This window comes from Ursus maritimus, unplaced genomic scaffold, assembly GCF_017311325.1.
Source record: "Ursus maritimus isolate PB19 unplaced genomic scaffold, ASM1731132v1 scaffold_26, whole genome shotgun sequence".
Taxonomy (NCBI): Eukaryota; Metazoa; Chordata; class Mammalia; order Carnivora; family Ursidae; genus Ursus; species Ursus maritimus.
This window is the reverse complement of record NW_024425119.1, coordinates 26,866,285-26,885,115: the sequence shown is the minus strand read 5'-3', so window position 1 is coordinate 26,885,115 and position 18,831 is coordinate 26,866,285. Positions and strand designations below refer to the sequence as shown.

Below are 18,831 nucleotides of genomic sequence, written 5' to 3'. Positions count from 1 at the left end.
CCGAGCACAACAACTGCTTATGTATAACTCAACTCACCATCACCACAGGATGGACACTATCATCAGCCCCATTTCACAAATGAAGGAACTGAGGCACAGAGAGGCCAAGGCACTCCTCAAGGCCGCACAGAGAGGAAGCTGCAGACGCCCGGCAGGTGTGACGCGGAAAGCGTTCTTCTCCACTTTCCCCGGACCCTCGACTTCCGTCAGTGGCCATGCCCAGGTCAGGAGCAAGTGCGAAGCCACCTCCCTGGAAGGCAGTCCTGTGCACCTATTACCACCCTAAACGATTCCACAAAACTCTTCGGTGGCATTTTCCCATGCGTGTCCCCCGCTGTCCTCCCTCCCCACGGAGGGTGGGGGGGGCGGGCAACAGCAGGGGCCGGGAGGGAAAGCTGGCGCCTTTGCGAAGCTGCTGCAGCGGGGGTGGGGGTCTCGCTTTGTTACCTCATCAATGAACGACTGCAAAGAATCAAACAGAACCACGATCTGCCCACCCCCTGACCCCCTCCTGTGACCCCACTTACTCCATGGAGTCGATGATTTGTTTCGGCTCCACCGGGCAGGGGTAGATGACTTCGTCGATGTGCGTCAGGTTACAATTGGAAAAGGCCGTAGAGATATGTATGAAGGCTTCGAGCTTTGGCATCTGACTGGCCATAAGCAGGAGCTGCTGGGTGGCCGTGACGTTAAGTTGCACGGCGTGTCTGCAGGAGGTGAAGCAGAAGGAAGCACAGTGAGGCAACTCGAAACCCCGCCTTGCTGGAACTTCACCTACTCCAATAACGGGCAGGACCATCCGATCTTTGTGGCTGCACCACAGGACCAGGAAGAAAGGCGTGGGTCATGGCCACACAGCTGCGTGATGCCTGGACCGTGTTCTATGGCGATGGTGCATTCTGCCACATAGATCCTATTCCCTGAAGCATTCTTCACATTGCACTTAGAGAGGGCTCGGTTCTAACACAGCTGGAAGGAAAAAAATCACGATCCTCTGAATGTACAAAGGGGCTTCTTCAGCAGCCATTCAAAATATAAAAATCCATAAATTGAGCATCTAATTCAAGAAGCGGCAAAATTCAAATGAATTGTAGGAGAGCAACAGTGGATGGCGAATGAGAAATAGAAATTTTTATTGCAAAGGTCCAGGTCAGACCTAAAAACCGATGTCAAAATCCTAAACTTCAGCTAATAGAACACCAAGTTATATAAGCACAATATGTGATGACAATGAAATGGTTCATTCTAGACATACATGGTTTATACAGTATCAGGAAGCCTATTACTCTAACTAAAAAAGACAATAAAAAAGAGAAAAACTAAATGATCCCCTATATGCATTTTGAAAAGATTTAAAATGACATTCAGTACCCATCTCTAATTTAATTTTAAAAAATTCACTAAAAGAAGAATACATGATTAAAATATATCCCTTTCCCTTTGCTAGCCTGTATCATGTTTAATGGTGAAAAGTTAGGAGCACTGCTTCAAAGTCAGGGCTAGGAAGAATGCCTACAATCACTACTACTACTTAATACTGCTCTGAACTTCCACCCTGTAATTAGAGAGGAAAACAAAATGAATTAGCATATATAAAAGTTGCAAAGGCAGTCAGGAAAATCCCTATCAGATTACATAATTGTATATCTGGGAAACAAACAAAAGAGCTAAAAAAAACCCACCCTGGGACAGGCTATGATTCATTCAGTAGAGTGTCCATTTATAAAAGTTATGTTAAAGGAAAAAGCTGGCACATATTCAAACCTGAGCATTTAAAAGAACATATCAAGAATAAATGAACAGACTATATAAAAAAATGATCAAACTTCATTAAGGGTTATACAAAAATTGAATAAACAATATATTGTTCTTGGATAGGAAGAGCCAATGTTTTAAATATGTTAAGTTTTTCTGAATTAGTTGACATATTCATGGTAATCCCAATCAAATTCCCAACTTTTTAAGGAGTTGGAAAAATTATCTTAAGTTTAATCAAGATGGATAAGCAGATGAGAATAGTCAGGAAAATTCTGTAAAAAGAGAATGATGATGAGTGTATACTTGCCTAATAAAATAAAAATCACTGTAATGAAATAGTGTGGTGTTGGCAGAGAAAGCCTAAGTAATGGAACAAATAAAGAGTCCAACAATGGAAATTCAGTATATTATAAGAGCTTCATTTAAATAAAGAGTAAAAGCAAATCATTTAATAAATGTTGCTTAAGAAGTGGCCATCTGTTAGAAAATTTTCCAAAGCTACTCTACATTCACACCCACATCACTTTCCTTTTTATAGAATTTTCCTATTTCTCTTTATAGGCAAATAAACTCTAAATGGGTCAAAGATTTAAAGGTGAAAATGAAGCAATAAAAATGGTAGAAGACATTATGAATAACTGCATAAAAAATACAAGTAGTTGAGGACAAATGACAAACAAAATATTCAGAGCCTTATAAAAGACAAAAAAATCAATATGCTAACTATTCTAACAAGTCTTAAAATTAACAAGAAAAACCGTGTTGGTAGAAAGCCGGCAAAGAGCGTGAACAGGCATGGCACAGATGAATAAAATGCCAGTCAGTGTTTCCACATCTTCAACTTTTCTGATTATCAATAAAGTCAAACTCAAAATATGCCATGGCATTTCCATTGTATTGGCAACATTAAAAATACAGAATTATACTGTGGTCTGGCTGTGGGTGTCAGAAACGAGCATTCACGTGCACAGGGACAATGTGAGTCCATCCCACCTTTGTGGAAAACAATGAGGCATTATATGTCAAAATGTAAACCGTTTATAACCTGGGCACATCTGGTACATCTCTAACAATTTTACTTCTGGACATTTACCCAAAGTGAAGCACACGATGGTATAAAAAAATGCAAGCACAGAGATGTTCACTGAAGCGTTGTTTATAATTGTGAAAAAACAGAGCAATCCAAAAATCCCCACCAATACAGAACTGGTGGAGTATACTATATACATGTAATAATGGAATGTCATGCAGTCATTAGAAATTATAAAGAATATCTATTGACAATGAGAGATATCCAAAGATATACGTGAGCAAGTTGCTAAAAAATTATCAATATGATTCCATTTTTTGGTGAAGTTGAACATAAGTCTACTTTATTATGGATGTGTAAAGAAAAGTTGGAGTGGATGCTCTCCATAATATTAAATGGTAAGTTCTGGGTGGTAAGATTTTTATTTTTATTTATTTATTTTTTAAAGATTTTATTTATTTATTTGACAGAGATAGAGACAGCCAGCGAGACAGGGAACACAAGCAGGGGGAGTGGGAGAGGAAGAAGCAGGCTCACAGCGGAGGAGCCTGATGTGGGGCTCGAGCCCACAACGCCGGGATCACGCTCTGAGCCGAAGGCAGACGCTCAACCGCGGTGCCACCCAGGCGCCCCGAGAGTATACCTTTTAAAAAAATGTTATTTAAATTCAATTTAGTTAACATATAGTGTATTATTAGTCTCAGGGGTAGAATTTAGTGATTCAGCATTTGCATATTATCTTTTTTAACAGAAACCACAAAGAAACTTATACACGTGTACACACATGTGTGCGTGCGCCCACACGCCGTGAGGGGGAAATGGGCACGTACCTCAGATGATCATCGAAGCGCACGGTGGCGGCACAGTGGAAGACAACGTTTGTACAGGAGAGAAGCTCCTGCATGTCCTCCTTGCTGATGGCGAAGTCATTCTGATTGAGATCCGCATAGACAGCTCTGATCTTCTCATGCACGTTTGGACAAACTTCTTTGACTTTTTCAAACAGCTAAAACAGAAACATAAATCAATATGCAGAGAGCGCCATCACCATCACGTTGCTCTTGTTTTTGCTGACTTGTCTCATCACAATTCTCAAAACCTGGTTTTATGCGTAATATCACTCCAAGAAGCCATTTACTCAAGAGCCATTTGGTCAGCTTAGTATAATTTCTGCTCCTCTTAATTTGATAAACATTCGAAAAAATCAGTTCTAATAACCAGTAAGGAGTATATTTTGAGCTTTTCCTGCAGAGTGAAGGAGTGACAGTGAGTTGTCCATATCCTGCCCCATCCTCTTTTCCCCGACAGGGCAGCTTCGTGTTTATACGTGGTGATTGTTTCCATTCTTGGCTGGGAAATACGGTTTTCAGTGCAAAATTATCAACCTTTACAAGCTACCAGCAAAATCACCAGCCTTTCCAAGGGAGGTCTCATGGGCACAAGTTCGAAACAACTTAGTTAACTGGCCCAGAGGAACAATAGGTCTTAGCAGTACAAACATGATTAGAAAATAACAAATTCGGCAAATTTGTAATGGGCAAAACAAATACAACTTTTATATAATCTCATTCCAATTTCGATGGCAGTTATTCTCTAGTAAGAGAATTACATGAGCTCATGTACTTTTTATGGGATTTTAATTGATTTCTTAATATTCTAATTTGTTTACAAAGGAAAAGGAACGAGCACTGGGGGTGTTAGCTTTTATTACCCTTGCTCTGATGGAACAGTCTCTACTTTCCCCTCCACATGCAAGTTCCTAGATCCAGTTGGTATTTTCCATTTTCTCAAAGAATATAATTTTAACAAAATGATCTTGGTTTCAACCTGTTCTGACGACAGGAAATTCTACTGCAGTATTGGCTGGGGCTTTTAGCAGTGAGGAAAAGTAAGGCTAAATGTTTAGAAAGGTTAGGCGCAGAGAAAATTAGTCTGTGGTTTTAATCATAGTAGAGTAGCCGAGCCCGTCCCCTTCACCCCTTCTGCCCCCGAAGAATGTTTGCATCTATTCCTTGATTCTGAGTAGCAGGCTTCTTCCCTCCATTGGAGAGCTACCCTGCGCTTTTTTATCGGGTAATAAAAAATTGATCTAAGATTGTCAGAAAAATCATGTCTCATATTCTGGAATCAGGCAAGAGCATGTTCAGAGGCCCTTCTGGAAATTCAGTAAGGTGATCCGGGACAGAGGTCAAGTCCACATATTGGCCTGGTGAGTTAATATACTTCCGCCTTTGAGCTACCATGTTTTCTGCATGGCAGGATCAGCCTTGCAGCAGCGTGAGACTTCAGTTCTGAAGAGTTTGGACGTGAGATCAATCTTCAAAGCTTTTTTGACATTTGCGACTGATGAGGTGGATACAGTGTCTGAGGGACATTCTCAACAAAGGTCATTCTGGCTCTTCCAGAAAGATATTTAACAGCTTTTGTAATGTGGATGAATCATAAGCATGCTAAAGATTGGTTTTCACTGTCAAATGGTTTCCATCGCGTAGTCCATGTTAATCATGTGACAAATTGGATATTTTGGGATAAATTTATCTAAAATTTGCACAACTTCCCCCCCTTTTAATAACTGGATTTGCAGGAGGTTCTGTTTTGAGTCTGCATGACAGATTTTATTCACAAGAAATTTATTTAGGGTTCTGTGGAGGCTTTGACTTTGGCCTGTGATGACTTCTGGCTGCATTAGAGTAATAAGTGGAAAATGACTTCAGTGTTCATCCTTCCAGCAAAGGAGTTCCTCACACATGATGTAAGCTACCATACAGATTTTCTTTTGCCTTCGGTTTTTAAAAGGCAGAGAATCCTGCTATACCATATTGTACTTTAAGCCCACCTGTGCAAATGTGATAAATGGAGATAATTACCATTTCAGGAAATAGTGTTCTGATCTATATTCTATTTATTGATAACATTTTCCAGTGAGAGGGCATATCCGAGTGAACATCGTGTGATTGTTTTTTAAAGTCTAAATTTTCTAATCCAGATGGGATTTATTATGGTCAACTGAAATAAATCAGTGAATTGGCTAACGCAATTCAAACCACAGGGCTAAGTGAGGGTCACATTTTACTATGCAATCCATGCTCACTAATACGACTTGCTTCGTCTGGCATCTCACCATTTTGCTCCAGGCTCTCACAAAATAACACTTCTTAAATGTTGCCCCATCCTAAATAGACTGCTGAGATTACAGCCAACGCCATCCAGCAGGTCAGCGCTTTTCAAAGTGTTACCCACCAAGTGAACTGTCTTGGAATCACTGGGATGCACATTGAAAGTGTTTATTTCCCGCCTCCGGCCCCACCCACTAAAGAAATGACTGGGGCACACCCAGGAGTCTGCATGATGTGAATTGATTCCCAGATGAGAACTTCAGCTGGAGTGTTAATGCCGATTAATTGTTACTGAACAATGGGGTTTGACTCATTTCCCTTTACAACTGTCCAGGGCAGTTACAGGACATCAGTGGTTTTCAAACTGTGTAGGCATAAGAAAAATCTAGGAACCAATTAAAAATGACTTCCTTACTCTACTCTCCGAGATCCTGACTCAATAGGTTTGGCATGTGACCCGGGCAGCTGTATTTCGTAACCGGTTCCATAGACAGGTCTGCCAGTCCGGGTACCGTACTTGGTGAAACATTAATTTGGAAAATTCATGTCCAGTTTTAAAATCAGGGCTTAAATTTACCCCTCCGGGTGGTCAACTCCTTGGTTCTTGTTTATCGTTTTATGCCGGACAGCACCCAGTTCATTGAAAAGACTCAAGTGTTGCTTGTTACACTGAAATTAATTACTGTAGGAACAGTCACGGAACCAGGAGTGGGAGCTTGATTCCTGAAATCGTTTGTGTACCGGCTCTTTTGTGTCGGTGGGATGAAAGACAGCGGATCACTACCACAAGAAGAAATGAAGTGTTCCCTTGGGTCCTCTGCATTGATTGCGACCAGGACCCGGAAAGGCTCAGAGCAGAACCTTTGCTTTTGTAATAATGATACAACTGAAGGACAGTAGAAATGCTGGATATGGGTCCTCAGTGGACACCAGCTCTTCTGAAAGGTTCTTTTGCTGATGTGAGACATTCAGTAAAGGTAAGGAAAAAAAATAGATGGAACACACATGAGTGAAGAAAAAATATACAATTTCAAAAATGTCATTGAATAAATAAAATAAAATCTTTAAAAAAAAAGATTCTCTCTCTCTCCCTTTCCCTCTGTCCCTCCTCCCCCTCACTCTCTCTCTCTCAAATAAATAAATCTTTAAAAAAATAAAAATCCCAAACTGGCAACAAAGCTATACATTTCTCTTGGAAAGTCTAAGAGTGTTCTATTGATTTGACATTACACAGCAAGGATTTTTCTCTCTTAATATGTTTTTTTTTAAATATTTTATTTATTTACTTGACAGAGATAGAGACAGCCAGTGAGAGAGGGAACACAAGCAGGGGGAGTGGGAGAGGAAGAAGCAGGCTCATAGCGGAGGAGCCTGATGTGGGGCTCGATCCCACAACGCCGGGATCACGCCCTGAGCCGAAGGCAGACGCCTAACTGCTGTGCCACCCAGGCGCCCCTCTTAATATGTTTTAAACACAAGAGACCATTCCGTATATGACAATAGTTACTGATAGCCCAGAGGCAGGAGAAAAACTTTACATATCCTAAGTGAGAAAATTCAGCGGAAAGAAGACCAGAAAGAGAATTTTTCTGGATTCGATAAACTCCTTGGGTATGACTTTTGTAGCCAAACACTACAACTGCGTTTTTATTAGAAGCAGGAATTGGGCAAGGGGTTGGGGGTGTGACATTTATATTACGCTTTTGAAACAACGTAGAGGTCCTAAACTTGGATTTCTACAATTAACTTGTTATCTGCATGACATTTTTTGAAGATTTTATTTTTATGTATTTGAGAGAACGCAAGTGAGCATGAGCAGGGGGAGGGGCAGAGAGAGAGGGAGAAGCAGACTCCCCACCAAGCAGGGAGCTTGACACAGGACCCCAGGATCATGGCCTGAGCTGAAGGCATACACTTAACTGACTGAGCCACCCAGGTGCCCCTCGCATGACCTCACTTTGGAGGTAGCCACAGAGGGTTCAGTTGCTACTTTCCGGGGACCAGTGAAAATCATTGTTTTGTTTTGTTTTTTTTTAATTTTATTTATTTGCTTGAGAGAGAGAGTGGTCATGACCTGAGCTGAAGGCAGATGCTTAACCGACTGAGCTACCCAGGCACCCCAAAAGTCATCATATCTTTAATAATCTTGAGAGTCTTTGATCTTTATTCAATATATTGAGTCCCTCTCTTCAAATATAACTATGTTCTCTAGTTCCAGTAATCCATCAAAATTTGCCTAGTATTTTTAATTGGGAAAAAAAGGTAAGGGCTCTTAAACTAAAGGGCAATCTCTGTGGGGTACCAGGTGTCCTAAAACAAAAAAGAACCTGTAAAATTCATGGGAGAAATCTTGGAGTGCTGAGTAAAAGCAAATCAATAGATTCTGTAAGTTAGCTCTCAAGCAAGGACTTAGCAAGAAAGGATATAATCTGAGAACCATTAAATAACAAGTACAAGTAAATTGAGGCAGAAACTATCATACCCAATGTAAAGATTCACAAAAACTTACAAAATGTCACGATTTTGCTTGTTCACTAATAACTCTCCTAAAATAGAAAGGATTACCCAAGAAGTTTTTATTGCTTTAGTAAGGACCATTTCAATAGGACCATACAGCAGCACGGGGTAGCAGTGTGGTAATCGAACTTTGGCACGTAGCAGGGTTCACTAGAAAGTTGTTTAAAAAAAAAAACAAAAAAAAACACAAAACCCCGAATATCCTGACCCTGGCGATTCTAACTCAGTTCTGAGTTGCAGCTTGGGCACCCGTACTTTGAGCCAGCTCTCCAGTGAGTCTGATTCATACGGGGTAGAGCCACTGAGAAAGATCGCAGGCTCTTCAGAGTCAGGAAGGCCTGGGTTTGAATCCCAGTTCTGCTGTTCATTAGCTGTGTGACTGGGGCAAGTTACTCACCTCTTGGGGCTTCAGTGTTTTCATTTGCATGTTTATCTAAAATGCTAATCGCTAAACTACCTTATTCTGTGTTCTCAGAGAACTCATGACTCAGCATATAATCCGCTATTCTTAAAAACAATTTTGCATTAAAAAGTCTTAGTTCCTTTTTCAGAAAAATCTGTAGTCCACGCTAAAGAGGACACCGTGCTCAGCTCATTGTCTTGTTATGTTTTGTGGCCCCAAGATCATTTTCACAGGTTCTTTGAGACGAGGCACCCAGGGCCAAAAGGGAACGAGGTGGCTAGAAGATGGAAACCAATCTGAAGATTACTCCCAATTCTAGCAGAATTGGTGGCGTCTCTGCCTTTTCCACGTGAAAGGACAGGAAAAGCGACGATCCTAATCCAGACGTGGCCGCCGTCCTCCCTTCCTAAGGAGGTGGTCATCACCGGCACACGTGCTGCTGGCAGAGCAGGCCAAGACAATCGGGGCTTACAGACGCAGCCTCCCCTGAGGCCACGCAAGGCAGCGGAGACAGCGTGAGCTTTAGAGGTAAGAGGACTGTAAATTCTTTGTCACTTCCTTGGCATTTCCTTGGACAGGCGACAACGTTCCTGGACGAGTGTCTCCTCTGTGAGGTAGCAGGAACGCATACCACAGAGGTTTGGGAGGGTGACTAGCCTAAGGAAAGTCAGATGCCTCGCAGTGTCCGCTGCTAGGTGGGTTCTGGAGCATAGGAAAACCCCTTCCCGCATATTCAGCAGTGCTCAGTTTTCAAAAGCTGCTCATCAGACAGCGGAGTGTGTACGTGCGTTTGTGCGCGCGCGTGCGTGTGGGCGCGCGCGTGCATTTGTTGGGTCATTCATTGCAAGGTTACTGATTATACCATGTGACGCAGGTACCGCCTCAGACTGAATGTATTTCGGAGTCAAGCGGAATCCCGTGGCTTGGTGACTTTTTGAGTGCAATGAGGATAGGCAATTTGGAGCTTTTACGAAAAAGACTTGATGTGACTGGAAGAAATTGAAAAGGAAGGAAAGAAGTTGGATGTGTGAAATCATGCCACTGATTGAATTACCTAGTAAATTGTATTGTAAAAGAAAATAAGAGATTGAGGAAATAAACTGCTTCTGACTCTGGGGTTGTTATATCCTCAGGACTAAATCCATTTCTTTCTTTCTTTTTTTTTTCTTTCTTTCTTTTTCTTTCTTTCTTTTTCTTTCTTTCTTTCTTTCTTTCTTTCTTTCTTTCTTTCTTTCTTTCCTTCTTTCTTTCTTTTTTTTCCTTAAGAGAAAGAAAATGGCCCACGGCAGGGAGGGTTAACATGCTTCAACTAATCTGAGCTGAAAAACTGTCAAACTGAAGGCCAGCTACACTCTTTTAAAAGTGTGTGTTTGTTAATCATGGGGAAATGTAAATTCCTGGCAAGATGTTATCTTTCTAGTTGTCCCAAGTTCATAGAAGCCTCTCACTTTTTGTGGTATAGTTTCTTAGGAAAAACAAATAGTAATGGAACAAAACTGGCTTTGGGAATTTAAAACACAAATTTCTGTTTCCAATTGCCTTTGCCTCATGTAGAGATTTAACAGAATCGTTAATGTCAGTCAGAAATTCATTTTTGAATGTTGGTTGGGAACAAACAGCTCGTTTGCAGGGTAGCCTTGAACCAACCATGGAAACGGTTTTTTCCTTCTGAAAAAGTCTTTGAAAATTAACAAGGAAATTGTACGCAAAATGAAATTAGCATTTCTGTTGGATGCTTCTTAGTACTGGACGACGTCAGATTGCTGACCTTCCCCTTGTAGGTGTTTTTTGGTTCAAAGTTGATTTGTCTAAGTGCCTTATTTTTCCTCTTAGGGATTAAAGTTATATCTAATGCCTTCTAGAAACTACTAAACAGAGACAGTCTTGTGAAAGGAATCAATAAAGTATTTCATAAAATGTTACTATTCTGTTGTCTTAAACCTGATTAGTTCTGTGAACCGAGAGCCCAGTGTGTGACCCTGCATGATTCATTAACCACAGCTCTCCAGGGTATTTCAAAGTTGATTTATCTCATGGACAAATGAGAGCCTATTGAGTAATTCACATTTTTCCAGAGAAGTTGACTTGAAGTATCCAGCACAACCTGCCAAGCTCTGTCTTTGTTTATAAATCCATTTCCTGGTAACATCATATAAGATACTCCCAACCCTGGAAACCTTGAATTTTGCCTGGTCTCCTCAGATGATTAATTCTAAACCCAGCATAATCTCATGGCAACCCTTCCCTTATTTGATTACTATAGTTCAATAGAAGAAGCCCCACCTTTTTTTGGGATTCTCTCAATAAAATATTTTTTAGATACTCACCTCTCAATTACTCTTAATGACCTCACTCTTCATACGATTTCAACTACCTGGGGTTTTATTTTTCAAATATGGATACTGTCTCCTTGATGTTTTCTTAAACAGTTACTAAGAGTAGATTACAGCCAATTTAGGATCCTAAATGGGTATAAATGGGACATGATTGTTGGAAAAAGCAGCACAGCGTTAAGTCACAAAGAGCCTCTCAACATTTCTTTGAACTGGACAACAACTGAATGACTTATTGGCAACTCATTATCTGTTGTTGTGGGGAAGAGCCATGTCTTAAGCAAAGCCACATGCAAGACAGCAAAATAAATAAAATATCAATCTCTCTAAAATTGTTTTTGCTGCATTGAAAAGCTGCAATGAAACAAATGTGTTCATAATGAAATGAACACATTTGTCATAAGTAAGAGACTAAGCAGCCAGCGTGGGGACCGCGGGGACCCACAAGTTGAATAGCATGGATCTGTGACGAGCATATTCACAGTTTAGCACATGAAACCTTATTTTCCTTAGAAGTTTCTCAGATTTTAGGAAAAAAACTAGATTAAAAAAACAATAATTTTGAATACTTGGAATCATATTTCTAATAAAAGGAGAGACAGATTATTTAATTTTGATAATCAGTTTCAAAACTCACAATCGAGTGAACTTATATCTGATGACATAGTTTTGGAAATTCATTTTTATTTTAAGATTTTATTTATTTATGTGACAGAGAGAGACAGCCAGTGAGAGAGGGAACACAAGCAGGGGGAGTGGGAGAGGAAGAAGCAGGCTCATAGCGGAGGAGCCTGATGTGGGGCTTGATCCCAGAACGCGGGGATCACGCCCTGGGCCGAAGGCAGACGCTTAACCGCTGCGCCACCCAGGCGCCCCAGTTTTGGAAATTCATAATTGCTTTGCTGCCTTATCTATTTACTTTTTAAAAAGTGGGTGTTTCTTCCCCCACTATAAATGTGAAACATGTTCATTGTCACTGTATTTGCAAAACTTTGGGAAAAGATTACTGCTCTTATTTTTTCACTATGAAAGAGGGTAGCTTTTTTCTCACCATAAAAGTAAACATTCTCATTATATTTGTCACTCGAAAATCTGGAAGCGCCAAAAAAAATAAAATTAATTCGAGATCCTAGTAGCATTTAAGGACATTTTAGTTGAGATTACACTGAATATGGTTTTGCGTCTTTTTGTTTTTTGCACTGAATATGAGTGTTTTCTCATGTCATTTAATAGTTTATAAAATGAGCTTTAATGCCCTTATACTAGTCTAACACATGTGCGTATTATTGCTTATTTTATCTTTCCTCTACTATGGAACATTCAGATTGGTTCCAGTTTTTGCTACCCTAAATAATACTACAATAATATATCTGTACAATATTTGTGTGTCTCTGGTTGTTTTCTTAGAGTGCCAGCTTAATTATCTTTGTGAGGAAGTCCTCAAGAATCTGCCATTAATTCTAATATGTTCTGTTAAGGGCTCTGAAAACACTTCAGAAACTTACTTGTATATGAGAAAACTGATCCGTTCTGATTTTTGAGCCCCAGTTCCCTGTGGCCCAAGGATTAAAAATAACCTTTTATTCCAAAGCATCTCCCACTTAATTGTCTCTCTCTGAAAGCACGGAAACAGGAAGTGAGAGGTGGTAGCTGTCCATACCATGAAAGGAAAGGAATGGATCAGATGCTTGAATTTGGATAGATATGACAGATGTTCTCTTGACCGTATTTCCTGGGTATATAGTGGGAATCAAAGGCAAGCTGACAACATTTTAATTTATTATGTTTTAAAGAAATACTTCCAAGCCTCACATACCTGCCATGATTAATCTACCTTTTGAATTACTTTATAATGGGTTAGAAGTCACGCATTACTATGTGTGACTGAAGAGAAATATTGTTTAAAGGCAACTCTGGGCCCTACTTAGGAATAAGGTATAACTACATGTCAGTCACTTTGCCTCCATCAAAATAAAGTTAAATGGCAGAATCTAAACTGGTTCTTGGATATTTAATAAATATCTGCAGAATCAGAGGCTTACTGGAAGTAACACTCACCCCGACAGGAAAGTTCTGAGTAAAAACCAGGAGCAAGAGTGGCCATATAATGGAAGTAAAGCTTGGCCTGGGCCCAGATAAGACCACTGGAAAACTGGGATGCACTAAACTTATTCATTCAACAAATTTGGTTGATGACCTACCAAGTGGACAGTGGTAACACATGAGAGTAATGACAATGGAAAGGTCTTAGACTTACAAGTGAAAGGGAAAAAATTGGGGTAATAAATGTGTTACCGGTTTTGGCCAATCTGATACACTTGAGAGGATGTTGTGTTATCTGCCAAACCCAAGACTCTCTTACTCTCACTGAATCGGACATTAGGGGAGCATAAAAGCAGACAGAATTACTAGGAAATCACAGTTTTGTGGGTGTATTCCCTGAAGTATGGCCCTGTCTTGGAAAGTTGATTGTGGCAGCCCACATATTTGGAATAACTGACTTCTAACTTTCTCCACAAATTCTAACCAAATAGAGGAACATTAGAATTCATACAGAATAGTCTCACTTTTAAAAAAAGATGTTGCAAAAATGTTAAACTACATTATTTTGCTTTTAGGTAGAAGCCCAGGAACTGTCCATTCTGCATGCTTCTATCTGGCCACATAAGTCAAACACTTATGAAAGAATAATGAGTGCCTTTGCTACGAAACCAGAAATAGCTAGAAATGTGAGCAGACATTTCCATACTTCAATCTCTTGAGAATTTTGATGCTCTAGTAATTGTTTCCTACTAAAACACTAATACATACCTCCAATAGCTTCACTGCACCAGTAAAATCTTCTTTAGGGAGAGGACAGACTTTTAATTAAAAAAAGGAAAATACTTTTATTCTGAGCGTGAATTTAGGAGACCGTGTAAAGAAAGGCTTAGCAGAGGGGTGGGTCTGTGAGCCTGAACATTTACAGAAAGCTAACTGTGTGCTGGACCCTATCGGGACTACCTTGAAAGATATGGAGAAAAGGTTTAAAAATTACAACTGGAAGATATCTACGGGACTAGAAATGGAGAGTCCTAAGCATTCAGGGATTTGGCAAATGGCTGCTGGTTGGTTTTTTCTTGGTTTTAAGTTACAGTCGAGCTCCGGTTTAGTTATCTCTACATTGGACATGACCAGTTAATGGCTATGTTTTGGATTAGTCAAAGTAAACCACTGATTATTTTATGTTTTACATTAGCAAAACCTATGAAGGAATTCTACTTTGCCCTTTTAACCCATGTATCAGCTTTGGTCTCTCTGCACCTTAATTGAGTTATGATTGATTATTACACTCCCAATTCAAGATCCTCTCCAAAATTATTCAGAATTCCCAGGTGGCTAATTTTTCAAGGTCGCCTCTGTTCTTGCTTTTTCTCTAGCTCAGTGACGCCTTAAGATTATTTTACAAACACATATTTTGTCTACCATGTTTAGGTATTCAGTATCAGAAGGCATTTTTCTGGTCCTCTATCTAAGAGTTGGCAGGCAGATTTCTTCCTAACATCCATTCTTCTGTGTCTTGGTAAGTCATTCAGATGTTCTCTCTTCTCCATGTAGTCCCTGTGCCTCAGCAGAAGATTGTCTTACCCCAGCCCCAGGGAAAGGCTTATTGGTCTAAGTGCACTGTTATCCTCTACCCAGCAGTTAGCTTAGATCTGGAGTTTCTGAATAAATCAGTGCATGGCATACCTCATGCCACAGGAGTTGGTCCAGAAATGGACATGTAACTTAACCCAGGCTGAGGAGATGTAAGGGGAAATTTGCTGAGGATTTCCAGAAAAGAGGTTTCATCCATTTTAAAAGAGAGCTTCAGGGAGAGCCAGCAGGTTGCCATGAAGGTTGCAATGATAACAACCATTACAAAACAAAAACCCAACCATCTTATCATAACTGGGAGAAAGCCAGAACAAAATGGGAGAGCTAAGAGATTCAGAGACCAATGCAGCCGGAGCTCCAGTCAACTGCTTATCACTAGGGTCCTGGAGTTTTCCATTGCATAATTAACATGTTATCTTTTGTCTTCCAAGTCAGTTTCAATCGAGTTTTCTTCCATCTGAAAGTCACCTAACAATACAATTGTTTGTAGTCTTCCAGGATCTGGTCTCAGCATGGCTTTCTAGTTCTTAAAAACTCACTTGTTTGGGGCCAGGGAGGTCACCCATTTGCAAGTGTGGTTGGTTCTCTCTGGTCAGACTGCCCTTTCTTTGTTTGGTCTCCTCTCTCTGGAGAACTCATGCTGCATTGTTATCATGTTTTACAGGACTATCTCTGTCACTTGACTTGGTTATCTCATTTTTATCTTCATATCTTTAGTGCCTACCACACATGTGACCCCCAAACACGCACTTCACTAAGTGCCCAGGATTAATAAAAATGACGGGCAGGATGCAAACCTGAAGCACCGTCTGCTCTGTCTATACCACACACTCATCATCTAGATCAGTGCTGTCTGAAACTCTCTGTGATACCAGAACTGTTCTATGCCTGCCCTGTTCACTAACGCAGCCAGCAGCACACGCGGCCTCTGAGCACTGAAATACGGCTAGTGTGACTGAAAAACTGAATTTTCAAGTTCATTATGATCATTCATTTGAATTTAAATTGCCACATGATCTAAGTAAAAAAAAAAAAAGTAATATAATCTAGGAAGTTTTCTATTTGTTTTGTTAAATACCATTCAAAAGTCATCTATTCACCTAGTTTAAAAACATAATCTTAAGGCTTGTCTTTATTTTGAAATTTTTAGTCTCACAATGATTATGAGCAATAATCCCTTGCACCTCCCAGATAGTCAGAAATGAATGGCTGGGCCACCCCTTACCTGCACACGGCTCTATCGACAGCAACCAGCCATAGTGTCCTCACATTCGCAGGCCAGCATCCATGATTTGTATGGTGGAAGCTTTTCAGTTTTGGAATACCCCAAAATAAAGCACATCTTTTTTTCCCCACGGAATATCTTTTTGTAGGTATCAAATTCCATATAGTGCCAAGAAAGTGGGTATTTGCATAACCAAAGCTTGTTTTCAATAGGCGATAGACTCTGCTCGTTTTAGCAATAAACCTTTCTGTTATAAATGACAACATAGAATGAAGGTAGATGTTGACTTAAAAAAAATAATCAAACATAGGGTGCAAACTTCTCAAAATTTTTGAGATGTCCAAGGCACTCAAGGAATAAAAGTACTAAAAAAAGAAAAAAAAAAAAGAACCCACAAAAGGGCCATGCAGACATGGTGTTTAACCACAGATAGATATTAAGTTTTTCAGCCATATAATGCACAACAGATTTCTTTCCTCCCATAATTCTTTTAGGTAAAATTTACGGAGAAAAGAAATCTATACAATAAACTCTAATTAGCCTAACAGTAAATGTGAGGCCATAGGGGATAGTGGTTAAAGCCATACCATACCTAATAATGTCAGACTTGGATCTGAATCCAGAAAGACTTGAATGGGTGGAGAGAGACAGAGGTGGATAGACAGACAGACAGACACTCCTGGGTGAGCAAGGTAGTATTACCCCTTTTTATAAGGAAGGAAACTAAGGCTCACTAAAGTATGTGTCTTGCCCACTGTCCCACAGCTAATAATTGGTAGGGCTGAGATTCGAACTCAGGTCATCTGCCTTGAAGCCCATGATCTTTAAGCACCATCTGAGAACAGCAGACAGTTCCCAGGGGGTACTGATGCTGCTGGTCTGGGCACCACATGTTGAGAACCACTGTTTACAAAGGTCAACAGCTGACAATAAATAGCCGAAGAGTGGAAACAGGTGTAGAGATTTCGTAAGCCAGCTTTACAGAGAAGTTATATATATTACAGTGAAGATTTCCAGAACAAAAGCAATGTTGCTGTCTCTTCGAAAAGAATAGTAGGTCGAGGTTGTGCTGACCACAAGGCTCCCTGCCACGATATTTATCTAGAAATCTACAAGCCGGCTACAGAGCTAAAAAGACAGGTCTGCTGTGTGATAAAAGCAAAGTCCGTTAGGGATATATAACTGAGTGAAGCTGTCGGAAGAGGGTTCTGCGAGTTCATTCTAGATTTCAGTTTTATGCCACTTAGCCTCTTGGTCTTATTAAGAACCACTAGTCACCATGAGGCTGCCGCGTAAGGTAGAAGCAAGCATCTTGGTTCAGGAGCCAATCTAAAGTCTGACTCTCTCATTTACTAGCTGGGTGACCTCTGATAAGTCAACACCTCAGGTCTCAGTTCTCCCCTCTATAAAATGAAGACTGAGGCTATGACTCATTCTTTCCTCACAAGGCTGTGGCTAAAATCAATGAGGTAAGGCACGAAAAAGCCTTTGAATGGTGTCTGTGTGTCCTAAGTACCCAGTAACGGTCAACTACTGTTATTTGTCTCACTGCCGAGTCAGGCCATGAGATACAGGAGAGGCTTTCCTGATTCTGCTGACGATCAGCGGTACCCAAATCTCATCCTGGTGCCTGCAGATAGATGTGGTCAGCGGGCTTACTGGGTGTCTATGGTGTGATCCCGCCTTCATTGGATGTGAGCGTTCCTACACAGGGAAAAGGAGACTTTGTAAAAACAAACAAACAAACAAACAAAAAAACTTATTTAAATTTTCCTTTTGCCAACCCTAAATGACCTGTATATTCCAAAAGAGACTGTAAACCAGACACGTGCCTTTTTTCATAAATGAAAATCCCGGGGAATCTCTGTGGTTGTTCCTATTTCGAACACTGCAGACTAGAGCTTACGAGGTAAAGTGACAACGAATTGAAAAGGCAGAATTCGAGCTCAGATATGCTTGAGACCAAAGCCAATACTACCTTCAAATTTGTAAAACATGGGAGACTATACATTATCCTTTTTTGAAGGAGTGAGATGGTTTCATACCCAAATGCTATTTACACGTATCATATTTCATTTTGCATGTCTTCCCCTTAGAGGAACCTACGGGATAACAGAAATACCAAGTTGCCCAGAACAAGTGTAGAACACCTAAATCTTGTGGAGTTTGGGCAACTGGAAGTATTATCACGTGGCTACTTACTAATTGTATCTACTTGGAATATAATAGAATAGAACATCCAAAAATGGAGGGTGGGACAGGAACTACCTTGAATTTAGAAGAAAGGTCAGGGGCACCTGGGTGGCTTAGTCGGTCAGGTGTCTGCCTTCAGTGCAGGTCATGGTCCTGGTGTCCTGGGATCAAGCCCCATGTTGGGCTCCCTCCTCAGTGGGCAGTCTACTTCTCCCTCTCCCTCTGCCTCTGCCCCCTGCTTATGTGTGCTTCTCTCTCTCTCTCAAATAAATAAATCTTAAAAAAGAAGGAGAAGAAGAAGAAGAAGAAGAAGAAGAAGAAGAAGAAGAAGAAGACGACGACAACAAAAGGTCTGAAAGGGTTCCACTGAACGGTGACAGGTCTTGAACCTGGAGAGTCCACTCTGGGGGTGTTAGCATTTCGATTCTTACTCAGTAATTTCCAGAACACAGAGTATCTGCTCATTTGCCCTGGACAGGGCCTAGGCTCTCTTTCTTCTCTTACAGGCAAACGGCACAGATTTCTATGAGCTGTTGGTTGCCATCTTGTTCTGTCTCCTCTCCTCTACCCGCCCAGGCATCTTGGCCCCCACTTGCAGTTCTGGGGCAGTCAGGGAACAT

General features: G+C 40.6%; 1 protein-coding gene across 4 annotated transcripts in view; it reads right to left on the bottom strand.

Annotated features, from left to right (window-relative positions):
* Positions 1-18,831, bottom strand: part of FAR2 (fatty acyl-CoA reductase 2) — a 135,174-nt gene that overhangs the window by 24,980 nt on the left and 91,363 nt on the right. For all 4 annotated transcript variants that reach the window (XM_040642287.1, XM_040642286.1, XM_040642288.1 and 1 more), the window contains 2 exons: positions 3,619-3,794; positions 528-707 (listed from right to left, as the gene is read on the bottom strand). In XM_040642287.1, the coding sequence (XP_040498221.1) occupies positions 528-707; positions 3,619-3,794 (356 nt within the window). The remainder of the gene's footprint in view (positions 1-527; positions 708-3,618; positions 3,795-18,831) is intronic.